Source organism: Lacerta agilis, chromosome 4, assembly GCF_009819535.1.
Source record: "Lacerta agilis isolate rLacAgi1 chromosome 4, rLacAgi1.pri, whole genome shotgun sequence".
NCBI classification, from domain to species: Eukaryota; Metazoa; Chordata; class Lepidosauria; order Squamata; family Lacertidae; genus Lacerta; species Lacerta agilis.
The window spans coordinates 4298701-4320292 of record NC_046315.1 but is presented as its reverse complement, the minus strand read 5'-3'; the positions used below and the strand labels follow the sequence as shown (position 1 = coordinate 4320292).

Here is a 21592-nt window from a genome sequence, read left to right as displayed (position 1 = left end):
TCCTCTCCAAATGTATGTGTTTGAGAGGGTGTGCGAAAGGCCACGTACAGCATTTAAACTCTGGGTTGCCAAGCATAGACAGATTTACACATTCACGTGTGTGTGTGTGTGTGTGTGTGTGTGTGTGCCGGCATGTGTGTGACAAATTCCTGAGGGTTAGGCAGCTGTAATGGATTGCTTTGAAGTCGCCAGCACCAAATAGAAGGGAATATATACCTCCGCCCCCCCCAACCACCCCTCCCAGTCCTTCATTTTGCCAGAACCCAGTCGGCAACCCTACTCTCTCGGGTCCCTCTCAGCTCTACAATCCTACTACGCATCTCCCCACCCCCGCCCCACCTTCCTTCCTCAAAAGCGAAAATCCGAGCAGCCTGCCAGCCTTTCCACAAGCCTCGCTCCACGCGCCCGCCCTTTTCCGCGCCGGGGAATCGTGTGAACGCGTCCCGAAGGCGCGCCGCGTGTCGAGATCAGGCGAGCAGGGCGGGGGGGGGGCGAGCCATCCTTGGGGTTGTGGGTTTTTTTTTTTTTTTCGCCGGCTCGGCGGTCTGCCTGCCGCTCGTGACGCGCGCACGGAGGAGGGGAATCCGGGGCGCGCGCCTGGGCTGCTGCTTGGGCTTGGTGGCGCCTCCTCCTCCTCTTCCTCCTCCTCCTGCTCGCGAGCGGCCGGTCCCTACGCGGCGGCGGCGGCGGCGGCGCGGGGGAGGCATGTCAGGGCGTCTCTAAGCTTAGGCAGCTCCCTTCTCCGCCCCCGCGCGGACTCCTGCTGCGAGGCGAGCGCCGCTGGCTTCCTCGCTCGCTCCGTCCCTGCGCTGCGCTCTGGCTGCAGCTGGTGGTTCCCGACGCGCAGCATCCGCCGCCGCCGGGCGGAGCTCCGTCCCTACCGTGCCCGGGCTGCGCAGGCCGGGAGAAGCCGAGCCCGATCGCCCGCCGCCGGACGACGAAGGAGCGCGCCCCCGTCTCTCGCTTTCCCCGCGCCCGGCAGGAGAGCAGCCAGCGGAGGCCATGGGCGACAAAGGCACCCGGTGAGTGCGCGGAGAGGGAGGTTGGCTGGCTCGGCTGGGGGGTCTTTCCTGGGCAGGGCCGCGCCTGGAGGGAGGGAGAGAGATGCGGCGGGTACGGGGCAGCCGCGCTTGGGACGCGCGTCTCGGGCGCGTTCTGACGAGCGTCAGCCGTTGGTCCTGCCGCGGGAGATTCGGACCGAGAAAGGCGCCTCCATATGGGCGACGTGGTGGACCCAGCAGCAAGACGCGGTGATTTCCCACCGCGGAGCGCGGTTCCCGGAGGCACCCGTGCGCTGCTGCTGCACGACGGATCCGGTCACGTTGATGCAGTGTGTGCTGCACGTGTTTGGCGGCTGCGTTGGCACTCGATACACGCGCGCAAAATGTAACGTGTGAAGCGGTGGCGCGGGTGGCGCCTGTTTGAAAAGCGGGTGGGGGGGGGGCGTTGAGAGACAGCTCGGGAATGGTGTGAAAGTTGCAGACAGCTCTGCAGGTGTATTCCAAAGTAAATCGCGCTGGTTTTGGCGTAGGTTATTCCTGAGTGAGTGTGTATCTGCTTTGCAGCCTCGGATGAGTAGCACCAAAGAGGTGGGGAATTCCTGCTTTTAAGCAAATTTAAACAACAACACAAATTCTCGGGAGAGCCAGAAAAGAAGGTTGGAGGGGGTCCTCCAGGCCGGTATTCAGAACATAGGAAGTAGCTGCCTTCTGTTGAGTCAGACCCTTGTCCAGCCTAGCTTAGTATTGCCAGCACTGACTGGCAGCAATGTCTCTCCTGAGCATCCTCAGCCCTGCCTAGAGATCAAACCTGCCCCCTTTGGCTTGCAAGACAGACGCTCTAAGGTTGAGCTGTGGCTTGTCTGCCGTAAGGTCAGGAGTCTGTGGCGGGATCAATGCTACTCATGGGTTATTCACAGCAGCCGCACAACATCACTGGCACAGATATGCCAGCCTTTATTCCTTTAACCGGGATTCAGATTTTCTGTTGAAAAGCTAATAATTTTTCTTTATTTTTTAAATTGCCCACGACCTGCTGGTGGTATTAAGGCCTCGCCCGGAAACCTTCCATGACTTGTTGGCTGCCAGTTAGTTCCCCCCCCCCCAAGGGGCGAAATGACGTCGTAACTAATTGGGGCTGCATTGGCCCAACAGGGTCAGGCAGGTTGAAGGCTGATGATGGCTTTTATGTCCCTCTCAATCATTTACGTTTTTATTTTTGCGGACCTTGGTCATGTTAGTAAAACAGAACCTCCATGTTCAGGGGTAGTGTACCGCTGGGAGTTGGGGGCAGGGAAGTACTAGTCCCACTCTATTCTGCCGTGGTCAGAGCCCACCTGGAGTCCCGTGACCACTTTTGGGGACCTCAGTTTAAGAAGGAAGGTGGGCGACGAAGATGATCCAGGGTCTGGAAACCAAGCCTGATGAGGAACAGTTGAAGGACCTGGGTCTGTTTAGCCTGGGAAAGAGGAGACTGAGAAGAGGTAGGAGAGCCATCTTCAAATATCTGTCACAACGCTGACACCAAACCCTACACATATTAAGTAAAACAGAAACATCGTCACCCTACCCCACCCATCTCCCCATCCCACCCACCTCTCTTCCTAATGTCTCAACAACAACAACAAAACAACCGACTTGTAAAAATGTTACGGTATATGGAAAAATACGAGAGAGACATTGCATTACCTTTGTAAATCAAGAAAATATTTAATAAAAATATATATTTTTTAAAAAAATCTGTCACATGGAAGAGGGAGCAAGCTTGTTTTTCTTCTGCTCCGGAGGGTAGGACTCGAACCCATGGCTTCAAGTTACGAGAAAGGAGATTCCGAGTAAACATCAGGAAGAACTTTCTGATGCGAAGAGCTGTTTGGCGGTGGAACGGTGGAGGTTTTTAAGCTGAGGTTGGACACCCATCTCCCAGGGATTCTTCGGCTGAATTGCAGCGGGTTGGGCTAGATGGCCTTTGGGGGTCCCACCCAACTCTCCAGTTCTGTGATTCTATGAGATGCAACGTAGGGCGGGGGGGTTGCCGCTTATCAGATGCACGCCGGCTGCCTGCCTGCGTTTGGGGCCTGAGTGCTGGACAAGACGTTTAGCAAGGCTCTTTCTGGCGTCCGTCCGTCCGTCCGTGTGTGTGTGTGTGTATAAATGCAGCCGTTTCTCCAGCACATTCTCGAGTGCCTCTGGCGTGCTGCACCTCTTCCTTGCGTAACGGCTGAGCTGGTGACAGATTACGCGTTGTTCGGCACCGGGGCCGTGGCGGGGAGGAGAGCCGCTTAAAATGATAGTTGCCTTTGCCGACAGGTTCATTGTGGGGGCCCCTTTCCCCCCAAACCCTAGTAAATAAAACGGTGGCCATGTTCACGCGGCATATTCGGGATTTGTAAAGAGAGATGTTGTTTGTGTATGGATTTACCATGTCTGCTCCGAACTAATTCCTGCTTAGTTCGCTAGAGAGTAAAGAAGGACATGAGCCGAATGGCTCTGTCGTCTTCTTTTCCTTTCGGACACTCTCTGTCTGGAACCCTGGAGAGACAGAGCTGCCGGTCAGTGCGGACAATAATGAGCTAGGCACACCAGTCTGACTCGGCTGCTTCCTAGCCTGGTGCATCCTCAGTTTCCAGGGACAGCTCATTTACAGGGCTTATCTGGCGCCGTGGTGCAAGGATCCCTCCAGCTCCCCCCCCATCCCCACCCCCACGTTTCCCTCTGCGGCGCGGCATGGCGGAGGCGGGCGAGGGCGGCTGCGCCTAGCCTCCGCCTCTTCCCTGGCGCCCTCCAGAACGTGGCGCCGTAGTTCCCCGCGCCACTAGTCTCTATGGCTAAGAGGCCCCTGCTCATTTATCTCCTTGGTGCAGGCAGCCCTCGAACTCGGCCCTCCAGATGTTTTGGGACTACAACTCCCATCACCCCTAGCTAACAGGACCAGTGGTCAGGGATGATGGGAATTGTAGTCTCAAAACATTTGGAGGGCCGAGTTTGGGGGTTCCTGCCTCATTGCTTGCAGTTTTTCTTCTTTGGAAGAGGACAAAATGGATAACCGGCGAATTGTCCCGAATATAAGCCTCGCTTTTTCTTTTTTTCCAAATTTCCGACCGTGAAAAGTTACAAGTGCGGCTTAAATCCGCAACCTGACAAAAATTGGCTCTTTTGCGATATCGCTGCTGAAACAGACATGCGGTAAAACGGAACGGGTGTGAGCGCCTGTGGAATTTTAAGGGAGCGGCTTATATTCGGGTATTGTCTTTTCTCTCCCCCCTCCTTGAATTTTAAAGGTGTGGCTTATATTCGGGTGCGGCTCATATCCGGGTCAATATGGTATTGTTTTTAATCTTCATGGCACTTGGTCGATGGCTGACCAGATTCTCTGGACGCTTTCATGTAAACGTTGAAATACCGAACCCGATTCAAAATACAGTATAAACACTCAATCCAATTTGACTCCCCAGCCGCTCCCCTTTCTCTCCCCCTCCTTGCCTTGGATATATGAGAGGCTGTGTGGCGTAGTGGTTAGAGCAGTGGTCCTCAAAGGGTGTGGCAGGGGAGGATGGCAAGTGTAGCGGGAAGATTCAAGGACAATCAAAGAACCAATTAAATATTTCAGCGCAGTAGTATAGTATTGTTGTTGTTGTTCAGTCGTGTCTGACTCTTCGTGACCCCATGGACCAGAGCACGCCAGGCACGCCTATCCTTCACTGCCTCTCGCAGTTTGGCCAAACTCATGCCAGTCGCTTCGAGAGCACTGTCCAACCATCTCATCCTCTGTCGTCCCCTTCTCCTTGTGCCCTCCATCTTTCCCAACATCAGGGTCTTTTCCAAGGAGTCTTCTCTTCTCATGAGGTGGCCAAAGTACTGGAGCCTCAGCTTCAGGATCTGTCCTTCTAGTGAGCACTCAGGGCTGATTTCTTTGAGAATGGATATGTTTGATCTTCTTGCAGTCCATGGGACTCTCAAGAGTCTCCTCCAGCACCATAATTCAAAAGCATCAATTCTTCGGCGATCAGCCTTCTTGATGGTCCAGCTCTCACTTCCATACATCACTACTGGGAAAACCATAGCTTTAACTATAGTATAGTATAGTATAGTATAGTATAGTATAGTATAGTATAGGTAGTATCAAAATAAATTGTTGTGGATATACAGCCAGAAACATTTTCCACGCCTCTCTTCCAGAGTTAACGCTAAAGACTTTACTTCTGGTCAGTGAGCCACCATAGCTGCTAGAGGGCCACAAACATTTCTGTCTGGGGCTTTTTAGAGTCACCTACTCAGGTACTATCTAAAACCAAAGCATTATTTTCAGCTCTCCTACCCCACTGGAATAAACGAGGGCGTTTTCAATTGTTGAGAGGAGGATGCCGATGTTTGTGAGAGGCATCACTAGGAGGAAGTTCCTCCCTGGGCTACTGGGAAAACAGGATGCTGGACTCGATGGGCCTGATCCGGCATGCTCTTCTGATGCTCTTAACCAGGGGTCAGCAACCTTTTTCAGCCGTGGGCCGGTCCACCGTCCCTCAGACCATGTGGGGGGGCGGACTATATTTTTTTTGGGGGGGGGGGAAATGAACGAATTCCCACGCCCCACAAATAACCCAGAGATGCATTTTTAAATAAAAGGACACGTTTTACTCATGTAAAAACATGCTGATTCCCGGACCGTCCGTGGGCCGGATTGAGAAGGCGATTGGGCCAGATGCGGCCCACGGGCCTTAGGTTGCCTACCCCTGCTCTTAACTGATGGTACCAAATTCCGTGGCGCTTATCCTTTTGCCGGGTCCTGTGTCTTCCAGCATCGGGGTCCTTGACTGTAGCCTGTCGTGCCGGTGTTGCAACCCAGCGTTGATTCCGGGGTACACAGACTGCTTGGTTGGCACCCTAACACCATGAGAAAAACTTTGCTGGATCGGACCAAAAGTCTGTCTAGTCCAGATATTGATTGTTTTGGGGTTGCTTTTGCAGTTGGACCAGATTGTGCTGAATTGCATTGTGTGTGTGTGTGAGAGAGAGAGAGAGAGAGAGAGAGCGCGCAAGAGAAATACCGATAGATGCTCCATATCAGTTATGTGATTCACCTGGCAGAATTCATAGACCGAGGGGGGTTCCATCAACACACGATGTCGTCTCCAGCCATCTTCCTCCTGTCTAGCTCCTCCTGCTTCTAAAACCTTCAGCATCCTGATCAAGTTTGCATCCTGATCAAGTTTGAGGGCATCCTGATCAAGTTTGCAGATGACACCAAATTGGGAGGGGTGGCTAATACCCCTGAGGACAGGATCACAATTCAAAATGACCTTGACAGATTAGAGAACTGGGCGAAAGCAAACAAGATGAATTTCAACAGGGAGAAGTGTAATTTTAACAGGGAGAAATTTTAACAGGGAGAAATGCAAAGTACTACACTTGGGCAAAAAAAGTGAAAGGCACAAATACAGGATGGGTGACACCTGGCTTGAGAGCAGTACATGTGAAAAGGATCTAGGAGTCTTGGTAGACCACAAACTTGACATGAGTCAACAGTGTGATGCAGCAGCTAAAAAAGCCAATGCAATTCTGGGCTGCATCAATAGGAGTATAGCATCTAGATCAAGGGAAGTAATAGTACCACTGTATTCCGCTCTGGTCAGACCTCACCTGGAATACTGTGTCCAGTTCTGGGCACCACAGTTCAAGAAGGATACTGACAAGCTGGAACGTGTCCAAAGGAGGGCAACCAAAATGTTCAAAGGCCTGGAAACGATGCCTTATGAGGAACGGCTTAGGGAGCTGGGTATGTTTAGCCTGGAGAAGAGAAGGTTAAGGGGTGATATGATAGCCATGTTCAAATATAGAAAAGGATGTCATATAGAGGAGGGTGAAAGGTTGTTTTCTGCTGTTCCAGAGAAGCGGACACGGGGCAATGGATTCAAACTACAAGAAAGAAGATTCCACCTAAACATTAAGAAGAACTTCCTGACAGTGAGAGCTGTTTGGCAATGGAATTTGCTGCCAAGGAGTGTGGTGGAGTCTCCTTCTTTGGAGGTCTTGAAGCGGAGGCTTGACAGCCATCTGTCAGGAATGCTTTGATGGTGTTTCCTGCTTGGCAGGGGGTTGGACTGGATGGCCCTTGGGGTCTCTTCCAACTCTAGGATTCTAGGATTCTAAGATCAGAGGCCTTTATATTTGCCTCTTGTAGTGTCTGATCTTACTATAACAAATCCTAAAACTGCTTCAAGCCAGGAGCCTGGGATTTGCGAGGAACCGGTGAATATGAAACAAGCCCTTGTGAAAAACCAGCTCAGGGAACTTCAGCTTTCATCGCCAGCGTCATTTATTTGTATGTTGCCATTCCATAGTTAAAGCAGGCTCGAGGCTGCTCACAACGGAGAAAAGATTTGCATAATTGCAAAAATATAACAAAAGTAGTCATCAGTAGGGCTGGGCGATATGTCATGCAAAACAGGTTTAAAGTCCGTATCGCGATGTCGGTTTCGTAATTTTTGTCCTGGCAACGTATCATGAATCATGATGTGTGTGTGTGTGTATGGGTGCTGTGCAAAAATCATAATATGGGAAAACCTTTCCAGCTAGCCAGTACCTCTGTGTAGCTCCATCCTTATACAGAGGTCCGTTCTTAACCTGAAACTGTTCTTAACCTGAGGTACCACTTTAGCTAATGGGGCCTCCCGCTGCCGGCAGAGCACAACTTCTGTTCTTATCCTGAAGCAAAGTTCTTAACCTGAAGCATTGTTTCTGGGTTAGCGGAGTATGTAACCTGAAGCGTCCGTAACCCGAGGTACCACTGTACCGATATACCATGATGTCTGAAATTCTGCAACGTTTAGCTGGTGATACTGTATATCGCAGTGTTGAAAACCAGATATCGCCCAGCCCTAGCCATCAGCAATAAATTAAAACATCTCAAAACAAAATGAAATAAGAAATTCCTTCCAGTAGCACCTTAGAGACCAACTGAGTTTGTTCTTGGTATGAGCTTTCGTGTGCATGCACACTTCTTCAGATACACTGAAACAGAAGTCACCAGACCCTTACATATAGTGAGGGAGTGGGGAGGGGTATGACTCAGAAGGGTGGTGGGAATGGGGGATTCAGTGTATCTGAAGAAGTGTGCATGCACACGAAAGCTCATACCAAGAACAAACTTAGTTGGTCTCTAAGGTGCTACTGGAAGGAATTTTTTATTTTGTTTTGTTTTGACTATGGCAGTCCAACACGGCTGTTGTTCAGTCGTTCAGTCATGTCCGACTCTTCGTGACCCCATGAACCAGAGCACGCCAGGCACGCCTATCCTCCACTGCCTCACGCAGTTTTGCCAAACTCATGCTAGTCGCTTCGAGAACACTGTCCAACCATCTCATCCTCTGTCGTCCCCTTCTCCTTGTGCCCTCCATCTTTCCCAACATCAGGGTCTTTTCCAGGGAGTCTTCTCTTCTCATGAGGTGGCCAAAGTACCGGAGTCTCAACTTCAGGATCTGTCCCTCCAGTGAGCACTCAGGGCTGATTTCTTTAAGAATGGATAGGTTTGATCTTCTTGCAGTCCATGGGACTCTCAAGAGTCTCCTCCAGCACCATAATTCAAAAGCATCAATTCTTCGGCGATCAGCCTTCTTGATGGTCCAGCTCTCACTTCTGTACATTACTACTGGGAAAACCATAGCTTTAACTATACGGACCTTTGTCGGCAAGGTGATGTCTTTGCTTTTTAAGATGCTGTCTAGGTTTGTCATTGCTTTCCTCCCAAGAAGCAGGCATCTTCTAATTTCGTGACTGCTGTCACCATCTGCAGTCATCATGGAGCCCAACACGGCTACTTACCTGTAACTAAAATCTGAAGAAGTGTACCTGTAACTAAATCTGAAGAAGTGTGCATGCATACGAAAGCTCATACCAAGAACAAACTTAGTTAGATAGATAGATAGATTTATTTATTGTCATTGTCCGTATATACACAGTATACACAACAACGAAAATCAAACACCCAAAGACAGGATTTACCATACACATTTGCACATATCTCCAACACTCTCATCCTTATTAAAACATAATCTATTAAAACATAACATAATCCAGAGTATAACATAACCTATTAAAAGCATAGCATAACCTAAAAGCCTGTCTCATTCCTTACTACTCACTGCTTACTATTACTTACTACTGACCCTGAGATCATTATTAAGTGCAATCAAAGCTCTTGGATAGAAACTATTCAGAAGGCGTGTGGTTCGAGTTTTCATTATCCTGTATCTTCTGCCCGAAGGCAACAGTTCAAAAAGGTTGTGAGCAGGATGGGTGGGATCTCTCAGGATGTTGTGTGACTTCTTCAAACAGCGAGACGTGAAGATCTCGTCCAGGGTTGGTAGTTGGAGCCCAATAACATTCTGGGCAATTTTAATTATTCTCTGTAAAGCTTTTTTATCCGTTACAGAGCTGCTCCCATACCACAATAGTATACTATAGGTTAAGACACTCTCAATGGTACTGTGATAATAGGACAGGAGTAGGTGCTGAGATAGATTCAATCCCCTGAGCATTCTCAGGAAATACAACCTCCCCTGCACCTTCCTCACGGCCATATTAATATTTACAGTCCATGAGAGGACTGTAAATATTGGTCTCTATGGTGCTACTGGAAAGAATTTTTTATTTTGTTTTAAAACATCTCAGTAACTGTGCAGTAAAATTGAACCACCTCCACCTAACTCATAACCAGGCTTGGCAATAACAATTCAAAAATATAATACCAGTAACACAAAAATTAAGCCTCTCCAAAATTAAACCCACCGAGTGTTGGCTTTGCCGGGGAGGGCTGTTCCCTGTGCAACTGGAAGACTCGAGAGCCTCTCGAAGGCGTTGCCAACATCCCTTTGCAGCGCAGCCGTCAACACACATGCTGCTCTGCTGTGGCCGCCCAGGGCTCTTTCTCATTACTTACGGCCTTTGTAAACACTCCGCCTTGATCTCTCCGCCGCTGAGCCATGTTTGTCTTCCGGCTCCCTAGCAGCGTTCCCCAAACATGAGGGGGGCCGAGGGAGGTCGCGCGGCCTGCGCATTCTGTTGCCACACAGGCTGTGTGTTCCCTACGTTTCCCGGCAGAGCGGAGCAGCATGGCGAACCCTGAGAACCAGAAGAAGTTATGGAGAGCCTGGCTGCTGGATCGAGCCCCTGCCCCTTCTTCACGCAGCTCACAGTTAAACTGTGGAACTCGCTTCTGCAGGAAGCAGCGGCGGCCAACAACTTGGAAGACTTTGAAAGAGAAAAAGGGGGCTGTCAGTGGCTACTAGCCAGAATGGCTATGCTCTGCCTCCATGGACAGGTACAGGTAGGTAGCCGTGTTGGTCTGCCATAGTCAAAACAAAATTAAAAAAACATAAAAAAATCCTTCCAGTAGCACCTTAGAGACCAACTAAGTTTGTTCTTGGTATGAGCTTTCGTGTGCATGCAAACTTCACAGAATGATAGAATCATAGAGTTGGAAGAGACCCCAAGGGCCATCCAGTCCAACCCCCTGCCATGCAGGAAACACCATCAAAGCATTCCTGACAGATGGCTGTCAAGCCTCCGCTTAAAGACCTCCAAAGAAGGAGACTCCACCACACTCCTTGGCAGCAAATTCCACTGTCCAACAGCTCTCACTGTCAGGAAGTTCTTCCTAATGTTTAGGTGGAATCTTCTTTCTTGTAGTTTGAATCCATTGCTCCGTGTCCACTTCTCTGGAGCAGCAGAAAACAACCTTTCACCCTCCTCTAGATGACATCCTTTTATATATTTGAACATGGCTATCATATCACCCCTCAACCTTCTCTTCTCCAGGCTAAACATACCCAGCTCCCTAAGCCGTTCCTCATAAGGCATTGTTTCCAGGCCTTTGACCATTTTGGTTGCCCTCCTCTGGACCCTCTTCTTCATATAATTCCAGTTTCTGGAAACCACAGCAGGGGAAAATTGCTCTCGTGTTTGGATCTTGCTTGCTGGTTTCTAATAATAATAATAATAATAATAATAATAATAATAATAATAATATATTTATAACCTGCACATCTGGCTGGGTTTCCCCAGCCACTCTGGGCAGCTCCCAACAGAATCTTAAAAACTTGATAAAACATCAAACATTAGAAACTTCCCTAAACAGGGCTGCCTTCAGATGTCTTCTAAAAGTCAGATAGTTGTTTATTCCCTTGACGTCTGGTGGGAGGGCGTTCCACAGGGCGGGCGCCACCACCGAGAAGGCCCTCTGCCTGGTTCCCTGTAGTCTCACTTATCACAGTGAGGGAACCACCAGAAGGCCCTCAGTGTCCGGGCAGAACGATGGGTGTGGACACGCTCCTTCAGGTATACTGGGCCAAGAGTCGATTAGATGCACAGATCCTGAAGTTGAGGCTCCAGTACTTTGGCCACCTCGTGAGAAGAGAAGACTCCCTGGAAAAGACCCTGATGTTGGGAAAGATGGAGGGCACAAGGAGAAGGGGACGACAGAGGATGAGATGGCTGGACAGTGTTCTTGAAGCTACTGGCATGAGTTTGGCCAAACTGCGAGAGGCAGTGGAGGATAGGGGTGCCTGGCGTGCTCTGGTCCATGGGGTCACGAAGAGTCGGACACGAGTGAACGACTGAATGACAACAACAACAAAAATGGGTATCTTGTTGGCCACTATGAGAACAGGATCCCGGATTAGGCCATTGGCTTGATCTAGCATTCTCTTTTTATTTCTGTATGATATTCAGGCCAAACACTATTCTGTTGTAAGCTACAGGTGGGTAGCCGTGCTGGTCTGCCATAGTCGAAACAAAATAGGAAATTCTTTCCAGTAGCACCTTAGAGACCAACTGAGTTTGTTCTTGGTATGAGCTTTCGTGTGCATGCACACTTCTTCAAGTGTTGTAAGCTGAGGAGGAGGAGGAGGAGTTTGGATTTGATATCCCGCTTTTCACTACCCGAAGGAGTCTCAAAGCGGCTAACATTCTCCTTTCCCTTCCTCCCCCACAACAAACACTCTGTGAGGTGAGTGGGGCTGAGAGACTTCAGAGAAGTGTGACTAGCCCAAGGTCACCCAGCAGCTGCATGTGGAGGAGCGGAGACGCGAACCCGGTTCCCCAGATAACGAGTCTACCACTCTTAACCACTACACCACACTGACACTTGTGGAAAAGCTCTCTCTCTCTCTCTCTCCTCCTTGAAAGGGGCGACCCTGTTGAGTCTTTCTCAAGCACTGGTGAGTGTGGGTTGCTGCAAGAAAAAGGAGGGTCGCCATGGAGGAGCTGGGCCTAAGAACAGAAGGAGAGGCTGCAGGGTCAGGATTTGAACCCGAGATCTCCTTCCCCCGAGCTACTGCCCTCACATGCTCCTTCCTCCTCCTTTTGGCCCTTTGCACTGCCAGCAATGCCAGCTGCTGCAACGTGGCCCGAGCATTGCGCTAAAATGTTGAGCGGGTTGGGTTTCCTCCTCCATTCAGCGCGTTGTTCAAAGGAAATCGATGAAATTGCTTTAATATTCTGCTCTTGCCACATGGAAAGAAATAAAAAAAACCATAAATCTTCGAAACGGAGATCAAACAAACACCACTCAATTACCGGCGACTAAATAGAGTGATCCTTAGCGATGGAGCATGCCAGGCGAGTGCCTAACGAGCTCGTTAGTTCCTGAGCATAACCAGAGTGTCTGGCAGTGGCAAACTACCATGGCAGGGCAGGTGAGGATGAGAGTCGTCGGCCGAATAAGCTTTTGCGGCTGCGAATCTGGGTTCATTGTGACCTCTTCCCCCGCCAATAGTGATCATCATCAACATCATAATTTTATTATTTATACTGTGCCTCTGTAACTGCATTGCCCCAGCCTCTCTGGGTGGCTTCCAACACATATAAAAACATAATAGAACAGGCATAGGCAAACTCGGCCCTCCAGATGTTTTGGGACTACAACTCCCATCATCCCTGACCACTGGGCCTGTTAGCTAGGGATCATGGGAGCTGTTGTCCCAAAACACCTGGAGGGGCCGACTTTGCCTATGCCTGTAATGGAACATTAAAAAGCACAAATACAGGATGGGTGACACCTGGCTTGAGAGCAGTACATGTGAAAAGGATCTAGGAGTCTTGGTAGACCACAAACTTGACATGAGTCAACAGTGTGATGCAGCAGCTAAAAAAGCCAATGCAATTCTGGGCTGCATCAATAGGAGTATAACATCTAGATCAAGGGAGGTAATAGTACCACTGTATTCCGCTCTGGTCAGACCTCACCTGGAATACTGTGTCCAGTTCTGGGCACCCCAGTTCAAGAAGGATACTGACAAGCTGGAACGTGTCCAGAGGAGGGCAACCAAAATGGTCCAAGGCCTGGAAACAATGCCTTATGAGGAACGGCTTAGGGAGCTGGGTATGTTTAGCCTGGAGAAGAAAAGGCTAAAAGTAAATGCAGTAGCAAACCTCAGAACTGAACTTAAAACAAAAGCTGTATTCCCCGGCAACTGCACAGGCAAACCACCTAGAACTCAAACCTTGCTGCAAAACAATGCCACCCCCAATGGAGGCTGGAACCTGCCCCACAAAAGGAACCTGGGACAAGCTGAAGCACCAATGGCTCAACTACCCTCTTTGATAACATAAAATGCACAATGATTATTTTTTAAAAATATATTTATTCCTTTTAATTAATTTTCTAAGGAGTAGAAACTTTAGCAAGAGCACACTAAATCCTGGATTATTTGATTACTGACCACATTATGTAAACAGCAAACAAAAACAGCTTCAAAAAACTGAAAATCCCCCCCCCCAACAGAAAGCCCCAAATGGCTGAAAAACTCAGTTTCCCAGGATCCTCAGCCCTCGCAAAGGAACTACCATATTTTTCGCTCCATAGGGCGCACCTTGTTCTTAGAGGAGGAAACATATTTTTCTGGTTTTCCTCTTCTAAAAGCCCTGTTTTTTTGAGGATCAGCTAAAAGTTTTGCAAAGGGGGAAAAGCAAAGCTCCTTTTGCAAAGGGGGAAAAGCAAAGAGGAAAAGCCCCATTTTTATGGGGTTTAACTCACATTTCTGCAGCTTCTGAAGGAAAGGGAGCCTTTTCTACAGTTTCCAGAAAGATAATCTAATCAGCCAGTCACATGTCTGGGGAAACAAACAACCTCCCTCTGCAGCACTTTCAACAAAGGAGGGCGGGGCTGAAAGGGAGCCAGGACTCTTATCTCTCTCCCGATCTCTTGCTGATCAGCTGCTGAGCGGGGTCCTTTCAACACCCCCTTTTCTCTTTGTAAAATAAAAAGCATGATCCTCTTTTGGCCCCTGGGCAATTCAGCTCCAGGGACCACCATTCGCTCCATAGGATGCACAGATATTTCCCCTTACTTTTCAGGAGGGAAAAAGTGCGTCTTATGGAGCGAAAAATACGGTACTCACCATGCAAGAGGACTCAGTTTCCAAAGCTCCCTTGCAACGGTCAGCCGATCAGCCGGCGCAGCATACACACACACACAGTGTCAGCGCAAGAGCTCAATTGTTATTGAGATTTTGGGAGGGGGAGAAAGACCAGTAGTTGAGCTTATTTAGGAGGAGAGCTTTTTTCCCTTTTAGGCTGCCGATAACCATTTAATTTTATTATTATTATTGCTTCGGGGGGGCAGCTGCCCCCCTGGGTACGCCCCTGGGTACGCCCATGGAATTATGCAAGGCCGCTTGTGCATGTAACCATCGCTGGCATGAATAGTGTTGCCTTTTCAGCTCAAAGTATGAGTGGTATGAAAGGATGGTCGAGAGGCTCAATGCCTGACTTGCGTTGTCTTGAGTACACAACTTAGGGACCTCTCCTGATGCGTTAAGACGAGGTCACAAAATAAGGTGCAGCTGTTTCACCGCGCCTGCAGGTAATGGTTTGTGAAGATTGCGTTTCAATCTATGGCTTTTTTTTAAAAAAAGATCACATCGTTTTTGTATTTGTTGTTTCGGATTGAATGCCCTTTGGGGCAGGATTTCTCCCCCTCCCCACCCAAATATTTTCATTGTGTGGATAGCATATCATGCAGGTTGCATGTGACAATGGCTGGAAGTATACAATAAGCAGCACAAAAACGGCGCACACAAATCTACCAAACCATTCCACGTTCTGAATTCTATATTGGTAGTCCAACCAAAGAGATAGCAATGCAAAAAGTCAAACAAAGAAGCCACAAACAGAAAACTCATTCAAGTTAGTACAACAGGACAATTTCAGTCTTTAAATGTCTTTAGCCAGGCTCCTGTAGATATTGATGAAAATAGGTCCAGTCAGATGATACGCACAGATGTTAATAGATGAAAGCAAGTCCAATCAGATGGAATATTGACGATGTGACGCACAACAATTAGACAGGGTGCCGGCGTTTGTCCCCTGTTTCGCCCATGGACAATTTTGTAAATTCTTCAGTAAATTCTTTCCCAGGATTTACTGTATATTCATACATACAAATTTACATGTTACATCTCATCTAAACTAGAACATCTAGTCTTCTTCTTCATCAAAATATTCTTTCTCAAAGATTTGGTACATTTGCACACTTTCAACTTCATATGCTAAGTTCTTTCTTGGCTTAAGCATTTATTCATTTCTCCATGTCAGCTGTACGCATGGGAGAAACAGATCCCAAAACGGTTACTGAAGTTAATAAGTAGCACGAGACATGAAATGCCGAAACCGAATAATAATCCAGAGCTATGGAAAGGAGGTGGCAGAATTTATTATTTGAATTGTGCACACAGCCCTGTGCATTGATGGCAATATGTAGATAAATGTTAACAATAATCCTAAAAAAAAAAAAATGTGACCGCGTGTGCCTGTTCCCCTTTAAAGAGATTTTCTCCAAAATCCTTCCTTCTGCATTGCTTACTTCGTTAACGGAGCTGTTCTTGTGACCACGACAGAACAGGTATCCATTCCCCCCCCCCCTGTTTACGCATAGCTATCTAGATTTCCTGCCATGCAGTCTTCCCCAACCTGGTGCCCTCCAGCTGTCTTGAACCACAACCGCTGCTTAAAAATATATAAGAACATAAGGAGCTGCTTTTTACTGGCTCAGTTTTATCTACTCTGACTGGCAGTGGCTCTCCAGGGTTACAGGCAATAACTTTTTGCCAGCCCTACCTGGACACACCGGGAATTGAACCCGGTACCTTCTGCATGCAAGGCAGGCGCTGAGCTGGACGCTCCCTCCCTGGAGCTGCGCAATATATTTGCAGGCCGACTGTGCCAAGTCCACTTCTAAGCTTCTCAGCATTTGCGTCAAATTTTAGACAGGTCTTCAGAGGTAAAGGTTCTCTTTCTGCACAGAGAGGGAGGGGGAAGATTGCTGCCTGCTTCCCATAATCCACTTGCATGCTGGGAACAAAACATGATGTTCAGCTTCGCTAGGAAAGTTCAGAAATGTCGAAAGCTCTCTTCTTCAGAGAGGAGAGCGGAGCGAATTGATTTCCCCCAATGCACTTCCTCAGTTAACTAACTCTGAGCTGCACACTACCTGTGTGTGTGTGTAGGAGCATCTCATTGCTGGCATGCAAAATTTTACACGTTCTTTACTTTTTCCCGTTTGCCAAGGCATTTCTCCTCCTGTTTTCAAAGCCTCTGAGTAATCCAGCTTGCTGTGAGGCAGGGTTGAGAGGTGTCGTCTTTGTGACTTCAGGCAAGCAGTGTTAGAAACTCAGATGTAGAAGCTGTTGTTGTTCAGTCGTTCAGTCGTGTCCGACTCTTCGTGACCCCATGGACCAGAGCACGCCAGGCACGCCTATCCTCCACTGCCTCTCGCAGTTTGGCCAAACTCATGCCAGTCACTTCGAGAACACTGTCCAACCATCTCATCCTCTGTCATCCCCTTCTCCTTGTGCCCTCCATCTTTCCCAACATCAGGGTCTTTTCCACGGAGTCTTCTCTTCTCATGAGGTGGCCAAAGTACTGACAGATCCTGAAGTTGAGGCTCCAGTACTTTGGCCACCTCACGAGAAGAGAAGACTCCCTAGAAAAGACCCTGATGTTGGGAAAGATGGAGGGCACAAGGAGAAGGGGACGACAGAGGATGAGATGGTTGGACAGTGTTCTCGAAGCTACGAACATGAGTTTGGCCAAACTGCGAGAGGCAGTGGAGGATAGGCGTGCCTGGCGTGCTCTGGTCCATGGGGTCACGAAGAGTCGGACACGACTGAACGACTGAACAACAACAACAGTCGCCAAAACAGAATGCCTAATTGCTATTTTGGGACAAGATTGATTCACAGTTAAACATCTGGCTCGTTCAGGTGACAACCTAGGTTAAAAACTTTGAGAACTTAAAGAAGAAAAGTCCCTCGATCCAGGGGAAGTCCACACATCTAGTGGCTTATTCTGGGCGTGTTTTTTTTGTTTTTTAATGATGGCACGGACAATTCTTCGTAATGTCAATATTGAGGGCAGGGGGCTGGGAAACCCAAAGGCAAGCAAGCCATCGAGATACCTGACTTTAGGGCTTGGTGGCTCCTGGCTCTTTCCCAGCAGGGCTCCTTGACAAGGCAGCCAGAATGGTAGTGCAATTGTTGGACGGCGAAGGGGAGCTTCTATGTGGAGCCTAAGCAACTGCTTTGAGCCAAACACTCGCTTCTGCGGCGCCGGAAATCGCGTCTGCGCATGCGCCAGAATCCAGCCCACGGAGGGATCTCCACTGGAGTGAAGCGGCCCAGGCGAGGTAATAGTACCATTATATTCTGCTCTGGTCAGACCTCACCTGGAATACTGTGTCCAGTTCTGGGCACCACAGTTCAAGAAGGATACTGACAAGCTGGAACGTGTCCAGAGGAGGGCAACCGAAATGGTCAAAGGCCTGGAAACGATGCCATATGAGGAACGGCTTAGGGAGCTGGGTATGTTTAGCCTGGAGAAGAGAAGGTTAAGGGGTGATCTGATAGCCATGTTCAAATATATCAAAGGATGTCATCTAGAGGAGGGAGAAAGGTTGTTTTCTGCTGCTCCAGAGAAGCGGACACGGGGCAATGGATTCAAACTACAAGAAAGAAGATTCCACCTGAACATTAGGAAGAACTTCCTGACAGTGAGAGCTGTTGGACAGTGGAATTTGCTGCCAAGGAGTGTGGTGGAGTCTCCTTCTTTGGAGGTCTTTAAGCGGAGGCTTGACAGCCATCTGTCAGGAATGCTTTGATGGTGTTTCCTGGTTGGCAGGGGGTTGGACTGGATGGCCCTTGGGGTCTCTTCCAACTCTAGGTTTCTATGATGACCCCTGGCCCAGTGCAACCGTCCCAAGAGTTGGCTGCCGTCCAGGGAATGTGAAGAGGAAGGCAGCTCAGAGCGTTGCAGAGATGACCCTGCTGTTTGGGACCGGGGTGAACTTTTCAAAAGCTTCCCTTAGGCTGGATCCTTGCAAACCCAGAATGCCTGGGGGAATTGGCTTTGCTGGGAGTTTGGCTTGTTTCCGAGAAGGAAGCTGCAGCTTTCTGGGAAAAGCAATTTGCTCTTTTGCTGCTTGTTTGTAAGACCGAACCAGAGACTCCAAACATTTCTGAAGGCCCTTTGAAGGCTAACATTGAAAGAAAGGCAGACCCCTGTGCGCAATCTGCCACCGTGTCACTAATATCTACTAACAATGGGCCGTCCTAATAGTTTGTGCTTTAAAATGTTGAGTGGGAAGTTCTTCCACACGCTGAAAATAATGGGAGAAGGTGCAAGGACGTGGAGTCATTTCTGTTTAGACATGGCTACCCAGATATCTGGAATGCTGATGTGGTTTTTTAGGTTACTGTTGCTTTTAAGTTTTTGAATTTTTAAATATTCTTTATTGTAAAGTAAGTATGAAATTGTAAGTGCACAAGGTAAAATGGGAAGTGCAAACAATAATTAAACATAATTAAACACCCAGGTAAACAAACAAACAAACAAACAAACAAAACTTTACATGATTGTTATTGTAGTTAACCTAAACCAGGGGTCAGCAAACTTACCGTGCCTCGGGCCGGTGTCTCCAGTGCCGATTGCGCGACGGGCTGGAGGTCGGGGGAGTGCACACCCATATGCGTGCGCACATGCTATTTCCGGCGCACTTTCTGGTCGGAGGCAGGGTGGATTTGATTTAAATCAAACTGATTTAAATCAGGATTTAAATCACAATTTAAATCACTAGTCAGTAAGGCTCAGGGTGGATTTAAATATTAAAAAGTCCGAAAAAATCCTATCTAGATAAAAAAAAAAAATCCGATTTATTTTTTTTAAAAAAAATCTGATTTTTTCTTTTATTTAAATCCACCCTGAGCCTTACTGACTAGTGATTTAAATCATGATTTAAATCAGGTTTGATTACATCAAATCCACCCTGGTCGGAGGAGCACCAGAAATAGCTTGTGCGCATCTGTACGGGCCTCCTCCGACCCGGATGTGCACCGGAAATAACGCTTGCGCATGTGCTCAAGCTATTTCTGGTGCTCCTCTGACCAGGAAGTGGGCAGCCACACAGCGCAGCGCCGGCAAGAGCGGGGGGCGGGGGGCGCCGCGGACCAGATAAACAAGTCCCCCGGGCCTTATCTGGCCCGCGGACCTTAGTTTGGGGACCCCTGACCTAAACATTCACTTTTTGAATGTTTCAAAAAAAATTTGAACTAATAATTGTATTGTTTTACTCTTTTTGTAAACCCGACAAATGTTGGTTGTAAACCGCTTTGAGTTTTTTTTTTTTTTTTTTTTACAATCAAGATGTATATAAATTTTCGGAAATAAAGAAATCATGTTCCTGTGCGTCTCCCTTTCGTTTCTGTGGCGCTTTTGCTGGAAAAGTTCCTGTTTCCTTGGTTAAAAGTTTTTTTGTTTTTGTTTTTAGAAGAAAATTCATTTTTTAAACTTCCCTAGTGAGACTTTTTTTAAAAAATAAAAAAAAACCATATCGATGACTAATTTTTTGAGCATTTATCCTGATCTGTTTTTGCTAAGGTTTCAGGAGGTTAGACAATGTCCGCTGTTTATTCTTATATGTTTGCAGGGAGGTTAGACGCTGTTGCACCAAACAGTTGTTATTGCACCTTTTAAAGTGGTGTTTCCCATTGCTTTACTTACTGCAAGGAGTTCGAGTTTTTGGGGAAGCGGGTTTGCTATGCAATAGGGCCAAATGGACTTCAGTTGAACAACCTGAATTTGCCAGTACCTTGCTTCTCAAACTCCAAAAACCCGGAAGTAAGTGTCCTAGTTTTCGAATGATTTTTGGAAGCTGAACATCCGACGCGGCTGTCGGCTATTGTTTCCGGGGCGCCTGCACCAATCAGAAGCTGCGGCTTGGTTTTCAAACATTTCGGAAGTCAAACAGACTTCCGGAACGGATTAAGTTTGGCACTTTTGGGGGGGGGGGCGTTTTTGTTTTTGAAGCTTTTTCAATTAATTTGTTTTTGTGACTGTGTGGAACCCAGTTCAGCTACTGATTGATTGATTGATTGTGCGACGGAGGAAATGGGTGAAAGCCCCCCATTCCAAGCAATGACTATCATTTAATTTAAATTTTTATCATCCAGAAAACTGTCTTATTTATTTTATAGTACAGTACATTGGTTATTACTTTCATTTATTTATTTTTAATTTTTTTATTCATAATTTTTTTATATCTTATACATTACATTTACGTTACATTACGTTGGATTACATTACATTTTATACTTCACCTTAAATTTTATATGCCCCAGCCTTCTTACAATACAAACCAACCCACCCTACCCTCTCCCTTCATTCCCCCCTGCTTCCCCCTTCTTCCTCTGTTTTATTCTTCCTCTTAATTAATTCTCGCGGTTTTACACTTCTTTATTGTTTTTATCTTACATTCTAAATTATTTCCTTAATCTGTAATCTACGTATTTTCTTTTTTGCATTATATGTTTTAAACTTCCAATAATGAATTATATGTTAAGCCATGAATTTTGTTTCACAATTCATATTCCACACATCCTATTCAAATATGACAAGAATTTCCCCCATTCTTTTTCAAATGCTTCGCTTCCTGATTGCCGAATTCTAGCTGTCAGTTTTGCTATTTCCATATATCCCACCATTTTTTGCCGCCATTTTCTTCTATAGTTGGGGTCCGTTGCTGTTTCCAGACTTGTTCTAGCACCTGTAGTTGCGTACAAAAACACCGTCACATCCTTTTTCTCGACATCCTCTGGTTATCACTTTCATTTAATGGGTCAGTGGTCTCGTTAGATAGTAAAATTCATGTTAAATGGCCGTTTTAGGGGTTGTCTTTAAACGCCTGGAACGGATTAATCCGTTTTGCATTCCTTTTCTATGGGAAAGCGCGCCTTGGTTTTGGAATGCTTTGGTTTTGGAACGGAATTTCCGGAACGGATTGAGCTTGAGAACCAAGGGACCACTGTATGTGACTGAATCCTACCTGAAAATAGCACCAGCCCCCCAATAAAATAATAAAATAAAATAATAATAATAATAATAATAATAATAATAATAATAATAGTAATAATAATAATGTTTTTGTCACTCTTTGTGCTGCATCGTGAAGAGCTGAAAGTCACTCAAAAGCTCCCAGCGTTTTGGTTGCTGACTAATCCGAGAACTGGCAGGCGTCACCCTGTTTTGCTGTTTCTCGTTTTCTCTGCGAC

At 47.5% G+C, this 21592-nt stretch overlaps 1 protein-coding gene across 2 annotated transcripts in view; it reads left to right on the top strand.

The window, feature by feature from the left end:
- The first annotated feature begins 741 nt into the window (after window positions 1-741).
- The window catches only part of ARRB1 (arrestin beta 1), a 127745-nt gene continuing 106894 nt past the window's right edge, over window positions 742-21592 (top strand). The window contains exon 1 of one of the 2 annotated variants that reach the window (XM_033145919.1): window positions 742-1022. In XM_033145919.1, the coding sequence (XP_033001810.1) occupies window positions 1003-1022 (20 nt within the window). In that variant the 5' untranslated portion in view covers window positions 742-1002. The remainder of the gene's footprint in view (window positions 1023-21592) is intronic. The other variant, XM_033145918.1, reaches the window with a different exon arrangement.